General features: G+C 42.7%; 1 protein-coding gene across 2 annotated transcripts in view; it reads right to left on the bottom strand.

Annotated features, from left to right (window-relative positions):
• Positions 1-12,420, bottom strand: part of PLPP3 (phospholipid phosphatase 3) — a 104,012-nt gene extending 91,592 nt beyond the window's left edge. The window contains exon 1 of one of the 2 annotated variants that reach the window (XM_077450657.1): positions 11,627-12,420. In XM_077450657.1, coding sequence (XP_077306783.1) covers positions 11,627-11,765 — 139 coding nt within the window. In that variant the 5' untranslated portion in view covers positions 11,766-12,420. The remainder of the gene's footprint in view (positions 1-11,626) is intronic. The other variant, XM_077450656.1, reaches the window with a different exon arrangement.
• Positions 12,421-12,772: the final 352 nt, after the last annotated feature.

The following is a 12,772-nucleotide window of genomic DNA, read 5'->3' on the forward strand; positions in this document are numbered from 1 at the left end:
AATGTTTATACTTAAGTTCAGCTGCTAAAGAATGTTTTGATTCTTGGCAGACTGCCCGGTTTTTCTCTTCCTTTCTTTTGAAGGCTGTGGCTTCAGAAGAGCGGAGAGAGTTCTTTGCATAGAAAGAATTGTGAAACACTTTAGTCAAGATCGCGATAACGATTAATTGTGCAGCTCTACTACTTTGTAAAATCTTTATTTAACCAGTAGCAGCAGATAGCATGCCCCTGTCTTGTTACTGGCCCCCTCGGTGACGCGTTTCACCGTGAGGATCTGGTCCAGGGATCTTCAAATTACTACGGCCCTTCTAGGTGTTTTGCGGAACTACACATCCCATGAGGCATTGTGAAACGATGGCATTCACAGGCATGACTAGGCATGATGGGAATTGTAGTTTCTAAACAGCTGGAGGGCCATAGTTTGAAGACCCCTGATCCGTACAAATGAGTCCATTGGGGTGAAACGCGTCGTTCCCAGGTGCAGATATGCTGTATGCTGCCAGGGCTGCTGTTAGAAACCATGGTGCCCCGTACAGCCTTCCTGACCCGCCCCCCCCCCCCCTCCTGAACAGCTTCATTGGCTTTATCTGCCTACGCCCTGCAAATGAAAAAAAAAAGTCCCTCCTCTTCTCCCACCTCCTGGGCCCCGCTTTTGACATGATGGGGCCCAGGGAAATGTAATTTAAGTCTTGATTAGCAAGTAGAAGTGGGTGTGGTCTATTCTTTTAGGCAGAAATAAACATTAAAGCTACCCCAGCCCCCCCCCCGTTTAGCAGATGAGGTCTGGGCCCAGTACAAGAGGACCAGTTGTAGTGCCTTATCAGCGGCCCTGTAGGCTGCTTGTGGTTGAATAAAGCTTGGCCTGGTCATGAAGGGGGTTAAATCTCCCGGAGCTGAAGTGGTTAAAAAGTAGCTTTTCCTTAGTAAATATAGAGTTATAGGTTTGTTTGTTTTTTTTTCACTTAAAGTTCTACTTTCTAAAATGTTGGCTTCTCCCAGCCCCGCGAAGGATTAAGCACTTACTGCCCTACATTGCTAGGCTAAAATTCTTCCAGATGGTCCTCAAACCTCTTCCACGGCACTAAGACAGGAAAAGAGAAACATTTCTGTAAATATTATTAACTGGGTGGGTGAAATTAGTTCAGTCTGCCGCTCCGCATTGGTGAAATGCCTAGGATTTTCCGACCAACTTTAATTTCGTGATACCATCTAAGAAAATGTTTAGCTGGAAAATGTCGTTTCTAAAAGTCCTCTAATCATGGCTGCGTACACGGCGCTGGATGGCTCACAAGTGTTTGCACCTGTCAATCTTTCACCGCCTCAACTAAAGTCCTGGACCTGCATACAGAGCTGAGCAAACGGGGGTCCTGGGGGGGGGGGGGGGTGGGGGGGTGCCGGAGTCCATTATATACACCTCTGGTTGGCTGTGCATAGCTGTACCAGGCTGTGTAACCTCAAGCTCACCCCATACTGACCAAGAATGCTTCAGATGCATTTTCAAAGCATTTTCAGGACATTTTCCAGGGTGGTCAATGAGAATGTTACGGTAAGTGGTTTTATGCATTTTTTTTTTTAAATTATTATAGGCAAGAAATAAATCATTTTTATTTTTTATTTATTTTTTCTATTTTTTTTTTATAAATTATATAAGGTTTTGTTATAAATTTTTAATGAAATAATATATGAAAATATGATGCAGTTTTTAATTGCTTAGCATCTTCAGAGCTAGGCTCCTTTTCACTTTCTCCCTGTCTCATTACTACCTGTTGTCTACAGTGCTCAGTAGCTAAAGCTGAGATTTGCACACCCAAGATCCTCATCCAAGGACTCAGCGAGAGACACAAAGCCTGAAAGGGGAGGTACTTCTGCTGTGATTTCTCTTAAAGCTCACCCCCTGGGAAATACAAAATGCATCCCTTGCATGTGGTGCTGCGCCTACAATGCAAGGGTTAATTGCTCATTTAGTTCTAGGAGACTTGTTAAATAAAGCATGCTTGCCATTTTATCCTCTGTCTTCTTACTAACCGTTGTCTACAGTGCTCGGTAGCTAAAGCTGAAATTTGCGCACACAAGATCCTCAGTGGAGGATTCAGTAAAGGACGCTGTGCCTGAAAGCAAGTTACTTCTGGTGTGAGTTCTCTTAAAGCTCAGCCCCGGGAAATTCGTAACTGTGCTCAGTAGCTAAAGCTGAAATTTGCACACCCAAGGACTTAGCGAGAGACGCAAAGCCTGAAAGGGAGGTACTTCTGGTGTGATATCTCTTAAAGCTCAACTCCGGGAAATTTGAAATGTATATCTTGCATGTGGTGCTGCGCCTACAATCCAAGGGTTAATTGCTCATTTAGTTCTAGGAGACTTGTTAAATAAAGCATGCTTGCCATTTTATCCTCTGTCTTCTTACTAACTGTTGCCTACAGTGCTCGGTAGCTAAAGCTGAAATTTGCGCACACAAGATCCTCATCGGAGGATTCAGTAAAGGACGCTGTGCCTAAAAGAAAGTTACTTCTGGTGTGAGTTCTCTTAAAGCTCAGCCCCGGGAAATTCGTAACTGTGCTCAGTAGCTAAAGCTGAAATTTGCACACCCAAGATCCTCATCCAAGGACTCAGCGAGAGACCCAAAGCCTGAAAGGGAGGCACTTCTTGTGTGATTTCTCAGAAAGCTCAACCCCGGGAAATTCGAAATGTATCCCTTGCATGTGGTGCTGCGCCTACAATGCAAGGGTGCTCGGTAGCTAAAGCTGAAATTTGCGCACACAAGATCCTCATCGGAGGATTCAGTAAAGGACGCTGTGCCTGAAAGCAAGTTACTTCTGGTGTGAGTTCTCTTAAAGCTCAACCCTGGGAAATGTGAAATGTATCCCTTGCATGTTGTGCTGCACCTACAATGCAAGAGTTAATTGCTCATATAGTTATAGGAGACTTGTTAAATAAACATACTTGCCATTTTATCCTCTGTTTTCTTACTAACTGTTGTTTACAGTGCTCAGTAGCTAAAGCTGAAATACACACACACGCACACACACAATCCTTATCAGAGGATTCAACAGGGGGCATCGTTCTGATATGATTTCTCTTAAAGATTAATCCTTGCAGTGGGGCTGTGCTGGTTTAGGTCTAGGGGACTGGTTGTTAAAGAAGATTTACCTACCCATCTTCTCCCTTACATGTATTTAACATTATATCCTCTGTCTCCATACTGCCTGTTGTTTACAGTGCTCAATAGCTAAAGCTGACATTTTCACACACAAGATCTTTATCCGAGGATTCAATGGTGGACATTGTGCCTAAAAGTGAGCTACTTCTGGTGTAATTTCTCTTAAAGCTCCACCTTGGGAAGCTAAAAAAATAACCCTTGTACTGGGGCTGTGCCCACACTGCAATAGTTAATTACTCATTAAGTTCTAGGAAACTTGTTAAATAAAACTTAGTTGCAATGTTCTCCTCTGTCACCTTGCTACTTGTTGTTTACAGTGCTCAATAACCAAAACTCTAGAATTAGGTCTAGGGGACTTATTAAAGAAGATTAATTTACCCATCTTTGACCCTATGCTATAGGTGTCTAAGGTCTTGACTTCATCAATAGCAATGCAGAGTCCATAAGCCTGCATTGGATGTAATGATGCCAAGGAACAGTCCACTGCTGGAATGTGAGCGCCATCTTCTGGGGGATCTTAGAATCAGGTAAGTAAAAGTGATTCTCCTATACCAGGGATCTTTAAACTACAGCCCTCCAGCTGTTGCGGAACTACACATCCCATGAGGAATTTTAAAACTCTGACATTCACAGGCATGATGGGAATTGTAGTTCCTGAACACCTGGAGGACCACAGTTTGAAGACCCCTGTCCTATACCCTAGACCAGTAATGGAGAACCCCAGATGTTTTGCAACTACATTTCCCATGGTGCTCAACTACACTGCAGAGTGCATGAGCATCATGGGAAATGTAGTTCCAAAACGTCTGGGGTGCCGAGGTTCGCCCTCACTGCCCTAGACTAAATGAGCAAATAACCTTTGCAGTGTGGGCACAGCCCCACTACAAGGGATAATTTTCAAGATTCCCGGAGTTGAATTTTAAGCTGGCCCATAATGCTCTGGGATTCCTTATTCATGTATTAAATATTAAAGCGGAAACCAAACCCTCCTATCCTTTTCAGACAAGTTAAATGCCACCTTAGTCTCTGTTTGATCTGCAACTGCCATGTTTCTGCACATGTGATCAGCAACGACACCAGCCACTAGATGATTTGACAGTTTGGTTAAGGACACAAGCAAATGTGACAGTTAGCGATCCCGGCATGCCTTAAATGTAACTGTTTTTTTTTTAAACCATGAAATCAGCAGGTTTAGTTCCACTTAAAGTTATAAACAAAGATAGACACTAAACTATTCAAAACTTTAAAAAATAAACAAAACCGACCCAAAGTTTCTTATTAAAGCGGGAGTCCGCCGGGAGTTCCGCCGTTTTTTTTTTTTTTTTTTAAAGCCAGCAGCTACAAATACTGCAGCTGCTGACTTTTAAAATAAGGACACTTACCTGTCCAGCGAGCCTGCGATGTCAGCATCCGAAGCCGATCTCTCGATCGTCTCTCGGGTGCTGCCGCCGCCATCTTGGGTATGGGAATCAGGAAGTGGAGCCTTTTGGCTTCATTTCCCGGTTCCCTACTGCGCATGCGCGAGTTGCGCTGCGCAATAAGGATGGTCCCCGCTGCCTCTGGGATCCGTGTGTTTCCCAGCAGGCAGCGGGGGACTTTCGGAAAGGGGCGTAGATTCTGCAGAATCTACGCCCCTTTCCGCAGATAGCAATGCCGGAAGTGGGTGCAGATACCTGTACTGTACAGGTACCTGCACCCCCCTCCCCCCTGAAAGGTGCCAATTGTGGCGCCGGAGGGGGGGAGGGTTCCGATGAGCGGAAGGTCCACTTTAGGGTGGACCTCCGCTTTAGCTTTTGCTGTAGGGGAATGTCAGTATTGTGTTGAAGATCAAGTCCTCATTGTCATCTTTATGTCTCTTTGGGCTTTTAGCTACAGTCCTCACCAATCCAAAGAGAGTACAGAACTAAAGGAAGAACTATTCTAACAATTCTGGAGGACTGTGTACTATGAGTACACATGAGAGTTTAAGAAGAACATGTCTAGATATTATATGCAAGCCGGTGGTGCTGCACGTGCCAACACTTTAAGAAAAAGGAAGATGGCCCTGGATTTTGCACCTTCAAAAAAAAAAAAAAAAAGTAACAGTGCAAGGGCCGGCCTGATTGCATACAAATTGAAAGTGTTTAGGTTTGACCTCATATTATATGGTTTTTGTAAATCTAAAGGAACATTGTACAAGAAAATTGTATAATTTACAGCCAGTTTTATCCTAAAAAGGTTTTCTTTGAAGACGAGTCAAAACCAAACACACTTTTGAGTATTTGACGGCCTTCTTATCTACCAGGCAACAAAATAGCTGGTAGAAGTCTTAAACAAAACATCACAATCATTACCATGTCCACTAGTTGAGTAGGCAATTTTCCGCAGTTGACCAATTTTAAGACCATTTCTAAATTTGTGTATCAATTCTATAAGAAAAAAAAGTCATCATAGAAAAGCAGCTGTATAGAACATGTTTTTTTTGGTTTTTTCGAAGACATGTTTGTTTGTTTGGTCTGCTATGGTCGTCCTAATGCACCAGGATACCTGTTCTTTGTAATTGACACCCCCAAGCTGTCTCCATCTCCAGCTTGTTATGCAAATGCGAATGTTGTCTTGCCTTGTAGAATCTCTTTAAGATGCACCACATTCACTAATTAATCCCTTTGTCAAGACGATCCATTATGAAGATGCATCAATTCAAACAGTTGACAGTTAAGTAAGGCTAATCATAATTATGTCACTAATTATCATTATGTACTTGACAAGTGACGAGCAGATCATGCTCTTCGGTGTAACCTTAAATAATCGGTAAACAATCAGATTTGCTCCCGGTATCATTTGCTCCCCGGTAACCGCTAAACCAAACGATGACTATGCACCCTGGTGGACTAAGTCAATGAGCTGTCTGTGGACAAGGTGAAGTTTTGCACTGAATGCAAAGTTTGCAGACGAGAAAGTTATCTTCTTCCATTTCAGGCTTAGGAATTTGTCAGTAATGAAGAGCTGAATTTGCTAATTAAATGCTCACCACCCCCTGACAAAGCAAACATCTTGATGACAGCCAGTTTCTCCCCATCGTGATTTACGGATCCAGCCTATCACGTCTACTACAGTGATAAAAGTTTGACCTAGGAAGCCCAGGAGTCTCAAAAATTTTTCAGCTGGGCACCAGAAGTACAAAAGGTTGTCTATCCAAATGTTTTCCAGTGATCTGTAGCAAGACTACCCCATGGAGCTTCAACAACACTCAAGTGTCAGAACTAGACTTCGAGCCAGCATGGGTTGGCCAAGACCAAAATCCAGTTGGCGAATTCAGACGTCAACTTAGGGAACCATAAAGTGACTTATTAAGTCTGACACCTCTTTCTTTAAAGTTTAGAATGGGGTCATTTTGACACCAAATATTATGGTTTGAAGTTAAAAGGTAGAGACAGCCAAGTTTCATAATCTCTAGTCACAGCGAGGGGGGTTTTCACTAAAGCTGGAGCATGCAAAATCTGGTGCAGCTCTCTGCATAGAAGCCAATCAGTTTCCAGGTTTTATTGTCAAAATTTAATTGAACAAGCCGAAGTTAGAAGCCGATTGGCTTCACCAGATTCTGAGGGCTCCAATTTTAGTAAATCTTCCCCATAAAGTTTTAACTTTGGAGCTATGAATAACTGTTTTGCAGTTACTGCTTGGTGAAAATAGATATCAGGATCTTTATATCTTCTAAGGATACGCATTACTAGTCAACACATCATTGGCATTGTCCAACAGCGCCTGCATGGTGTCACTCGATACCTCTTGCACGTTGAGAATGTGAACATCTTATTTCATAGCCACCAGCAGTAAATGAGCATTGGGAAAATCCAGTGACAGTAAAACCATCTTCGAGGGAACCGGATAACGATAAACTGGTCATAGGGACATTAAGACAACTGTCACCATTGATAAGCACAAATTGCTTCCTAGTAGACTGCAGAAAGCCTTTGGAGATCAAGCAAAATCCCTTTATTAACTAACAAAGAGCATCATTACTTTCTCCCATTAATGGATGGCTAATATGCTACAACCCTCTACTATGCCCTAGTAGCAGGGGAGGACTGACAACTCATGGGGCCCCCGGGCAATAGGAGATTATGGGGCCCCCAAGCAATCAGAGATGATGGGGCCACACAGTATATACAAACACACACAAACAGTATACAATCACACAGTATACACAGACATGTTTCTATTGGCTGAGAAGGTACTGGAGAGGTGGGGCAGCTATAATCTCTGGATTTTTAGACCAAAAGGATGTCGGTAAGGGACATTTCAGAGACAGATGTAAAAAAACAAACACACATTTTTACATACTGTCCCGGTTTTACCGAGGCTGGCAACCCTGATGGGGCCCCCTAGTGGCATGGGGCCCTCGGGCAGTGCCCGAGTGGCCCAATGGTCAGTCCGCCCCTGCCTAGTAGATTGAACAAAAATTTTCTGCAAAAACAATTGCCCACCCATCAAACTTAAACCATTATACCCAACTTGATAGCAAGCTTTGGATTATCATTTAAAGATTACCTAGTGGTTTTAGTGCACAGTTTTGGATTAAATCCTATATTTAGAAAGTATACAGCGTATAATTCCCAAGTAAAGAGCGCAATCTTATCTGTAGAATTTAAGAACATGATAGCATTATCCAGACTCAGCACCTTTAATCTAGATGTACACTAATCTGATTGTGAACACACCATGGCCAAACCAAACAGCTGACAACAGGGGCCAGCAAAACCAACGTTTGTGCAAACGCCAAGGCTTTTGTTTTTCAGCGCAGTTGATCTTTTTGACACAAACCTTTTGCAAACTTTTTAAGTTGAAAAAATTGATTTCAGCAACCTATGGTCCAGTAATGGCAGAGGCAAAGACTTCCTCGCCCTATACGGGATGGCCATGAGCCAAATTCGACTGCACGTCAGGCGGACCCTTAACTAAGTTTAAAGAGCCTAATTCCACTCAATCCCCAGAATTCTCAGTTGCACGGAACAATACGAACCAGATGTCAATTATGTAATGATTTATGAGTTCAGTTCTTTCTTGGAGACCTGCTCAGTTACCTAAGCAAACTCCAAATACTCCACATCACCCTCGGCTTCTCGCTGCCACAATGCCTTGTAGCTTAGCAATAAAATCTAGCAATTCATACTAGTGTTTCATATAAACATTGCAAGCGTGACCTTTGGAGTAGGATGGCTGTGACAGAGTGTTTTAAAGCTATGAATAACGCATAAGGCATTTGGCCATAAAAGAAATGGACAGTATGGCAGACTTGCAATGTGGAGACTGGCATTGACAACCCGGTTGGGTTTAGTAAAGTTAAAACAGCTGCAGGTGCAAGTCGGCTATTCAACAACATGGGTCAGTGACTATTTTTACAAAAATTCTGCCTGCATCTGGAGGAGGTACTGCCTTGCACAATGTGGGGAGATCTATACAAGAGTGAAAAACTGCAAAGTTTTGCTTTGAAGCCACAGAGATCTGATAAGAGACCAACAACCCTAACAGAGGTTCACTGCAGCTTCTCAACTGAAACCAAAGCCTGCAACTATTGATCCAACTGTCAGCTCCTTCCATTGCTTCAGCAGAGTAGCCTGTAACCTATAGGGGATTAAGAACCTCTCAGCCATGCAAAATTCCCCCCCTTCTGCCCTGGGACCACACAGCCTGTACAACTTAATTTGTTAAGATTTGCACACAGAAAGCTCTTAACACATGACAGGGGGAAAAAATGGTATTTGGGATGTTTATGTACATTGAAAAAAATCTGCACGCAAAAAATAAATGAATAACAAATGTAAAAAAAAAGTTACAACTGTAAAGCTCTCTCTCAATTTCCTTCTTTCTATATGTATATAAACATATAAAAATGCATACACAAACTTTCAAGCCTGATTTGTGCCTTCAGGGTAAGGGTAAACAGCATCAGAAGCAGATAACATATACAATCCCATAAACTGGCAATCAGCAAGTAACATTTTCATAATTTCCTGCCATATCAGGGCTCGCTAGGTACTTTCCACTAATAACTTTCCCTTTTCAAGCAATTAAACACACATGCGAAAAGTCAAAACTTGCATCAGTCATCACCAACATTAGAGAAGCCTTCAATAAGTAGAGTCTTTACACCAGCCTTTTTCAAACTTTTTGCCCCAGAAGAACCCATGAAATCATTCCTAATCCTCCTAACATTGACAGCCAGTGGAAAGAATGTCAATCTTACAAACAACTAAACAGATCTATGTTGTCTTGCTTCTGGCTCTGCCAAGTGGACCCTAAACTTTGGAAGCTGCTGGAAGGTCAATTGGCCACAGCTTAAGGAACCCCTAGCAACCTCTGAAGGAACCTTGAGGTTCTACAGAACCCTGGTTGAGAACTGCTGCTCTGGAGAAACCCTTGAAATAATTTTCACGTTTCAGCAAAACTGTGCTAAAATGAATTCTTATATTGGTGGTAAAAACTTTGGAGGCATCATCAGCTGGGAGTTCAATCCATCACAGCTTAAGGAACCCCTAGCAACTTCTGGTGGAACCCTAAGGTTCCACAGAATCCTGGTGAGAACTGCTGCTCTGGAGGAACCCATGAGATAACTTTTAACCTGCTAAGAAGAGCTCCCAATGCTCCTTACATTCATGGTCAAGAATGTCAACATTACAAACAGCTAAAAAGACTATTGGTGCCATGCTGCTGGTTCTGCCGAGTGTCACTGGACCCAAAACTTTTGAGGCACCATCAGATGGGAGATCAATCAGCCACAGCTCGAGTAGCCCCTTGCAACCTCTGGAAGAACCCTAAGGTTCTACAGAACCCTGGTAAGAACTGCTGCTCTGGATGAACCCATGAAATTATTTTCAGGTCTCAGGGAACCCCTGCTAAGATTATTTCCTAATGCTCCTTACATTGATGGTCAGTGGAAAGAATGTCACCCTTGCAGAATACAGAATACTTTAATAATCCCAAAGAGAAATTGTTACAAACAGCTGAAAAGACTATTGCTGGCTGCTGCTGGCTCTACAGAGTGGCATTGGACCCGAAACTTTGGAGGCACCATCAGATGGGAGGTCAACCAGCCACAGCTCAAGTAGCCCCTTGCAACCTCTGGACGAACCCTAAGGTTCTACAGAACCCTGGTAAGAACTGCTGCGTTGGATGAACCCATGAAATTATTTTCAGGTCTCAGGGAACCCCTGCTAAGATTATTTCCTAATGCTCCTTACATTGATGGTCAGTGGAAAGAACGTCACCCTTGCAGAATACAGAATACTTTAATAATCCCAAAGAGAAATTGTTACAAACAGCTGAAAAGACTATTGCTGGCTCTGCTGGCTCTGGCTGCTGCTGGCTCTGGCTGCTGCTGGCTCTGCAGAGTGGCATTGGACCCGAAACTTTGGAGGCACCATCAGATGGGAGGTCAACCAGCCACAGCTCAAGGTACCCCCTAGCAACCTCTGTAGGAACCCTATAGTTCAACAGAACCCTGGTTGCCCTGGAGCAACCCTTGAGGACAAGCTGATCTACACTCATAATTATATTTTGAACTCATAAAGTAAATAATTACATCAGAAGTACAAATGTATGAAGCACCACGCTCTTAGGCAAGGCACATGGGTGTACAAAAACTAAACAAACTTTAGAAAACTTTTTAATACTAATAACTTTTTCTTCTATTTTGAACATAATGTATAGTAAATACACTTGATATTCAAATGTAATGTAAATCTAGCACCAGGCTCTTAGGCAAGGCACTTTCTTGTAAAAACTTTTTCAATGATTTTTTTTATCAACCGTAATTCTATTTTAAACTTAAAAAATTAATAAATAAATTAAATATACAAATGTATCAAGCACCAGGCTCTTAGGCAAGGCACTTTGTTGTAAAAACTTTGAAACGCTTTTTTAATGATTTTTTTTCTCAATCGTAATTCTATTTTGAACTTAAAAAATTAATAAATAAATTAAATATACAAATGTACCAAGCACCAGGCTCTTAGGCAAGGCACATGTTTGTAAAGAAAAAAAAAAATAGTAACAAAACTTTAGAAAACTTTTTAACACTTTCTAATAAGTTTTTCTGAAGCAGATAAATAAATAAATATACAAATGTATTAAGCACCAATCTTTTAGGCAAGGCACATGCTTGTAAAAAAAAAAAAAAAAAAGTAACAAAACTTTAGAAAACTTTTTAACACTTTTCTAATAAGTCTTTCTCAAGCAGAGCCTGCTGCGGGGAGTTTGTAGTTACTGTAACATTAGCCCCTGTTTTATTGCAGCCAGCCAGGGACAGTGCAGGGGAAAAGTTATTGTAGAATTAAGTCATTCTGTATGCAAGGAAACTCAAGAGCTATGGACTGTCAAGAGGAGAATGCCAAAAGGAAAAGGGTGCATGAGGGCTCTGCACCACCACTCAATGCCAGGAGGCTCCTGTAAAGCCAAGAAAGTTTTTTTTAAAAAGTTTTTTTTTTTAACTTACCTACAACAAGGCAGAACAGATCCAGAAAAATAAGCAAAATCCTCTTGCAGCTCCCAGTGCCATTATTGTTGTTTAAAGTGGTGCTGCCCCCGTTCCTGCTTTCGGGGGGCATCGCCTTGTCATATTTGTAGTTCTGCATGCTGGTGTTGCAGTTGGAGACAAACTTCTTTAGATCCAGGCTGCCCAGCTTTGCGCACAGTCAATGACAGCAAGCAGACCAGGGAGCTTGTGACTTTGCCCCCCCCCCTCCACCACCACCAACACCAATACCACCACCACCACCACTCCTCCCTAGGTACAAAGTCCTTATTTCAAGTCTTGGATAAAGTCACAGAGCTTGCTCCAGAGATGGATCCAAGTTTTTCGGTGTAGGATCCCGGCTTTGGGGATGGGATTTCACTTCTGCCTGGGCTTTTGGTGAATGCACAGAGAGAGAGAGAGAGAGAGAGAGAGAGAAAGGAGGGGGATATTATTCCCAGAGATCCCAGCCTCTGTTCACAAAAGGCTCACTCAGTCCTGCTGATAAAAGTGCTGAGAGCTCAGTCTGCACTCCTGCTCTGCCTGCTCTCCTTCTGCACTTTTATTTTCAGGGTCTGCTTTCCACCCCCTATAAGAAACTGCCTTGCTCTTGGCTCTGATGGGATTTGGCTAGCACAGCCCCCTTCCTGAAACTTACTTATACATATGATAATTAACTGCACATTTGTTTCCAGAGAGAGAAAGCTGACCCTAAACAGTATGAGGGAGCCTCTAGTGTTCAAAAAGTGCTCCAGAATTTTTTCCAAGAAGTTGCAAAAGTTTAGAGAGGCACCATAGTCCCCCACCTCCACCTCCTCCTCCTCCTCCGCCTCCGCCGCCTCTTCCCCCAGAGTGACTTACTTTTACCTTTCCCTCCTTTAGGCTGCAGGTAGAAGGTAGGAGGTCTCCAAGAATGGCCTGGGAGGGGTTTTTTAAGGTTGAATAAAGCTTATGTTGGAGATGTAGAAAGGCAAATGTGTTTTCGTCTGCTCATTCACATGATGCCATGCGTGTGAAAACTTGTCCCTGAGCTGTCACTATGTTTTGCTGGCATGCCTGGGGTTGGGTCATGTAATGTGTTTTTTTAACGCTTTGTTAGCAGCTGCTTAGAGCAAAAGATCAGGTGGG

This window comes from Lithobates pipiens, unplaced genomic scaffold (assembly GCF_037356315.1).
Source record: "Lithobates pipiens isolate NorthernLeopardFrog02 unplaced genomic scaffold, aLitPip1_a1.2 Scaffold_23, whole genome shotgun sequence".
In the NCBI taxonomy this organism is placed as follows: domain Eukaryota; kingdom Metazoa; phylum Chordata; class Amphibia; order Anura; family Ranidae; genus Lithobates; species Lithobates pipiens.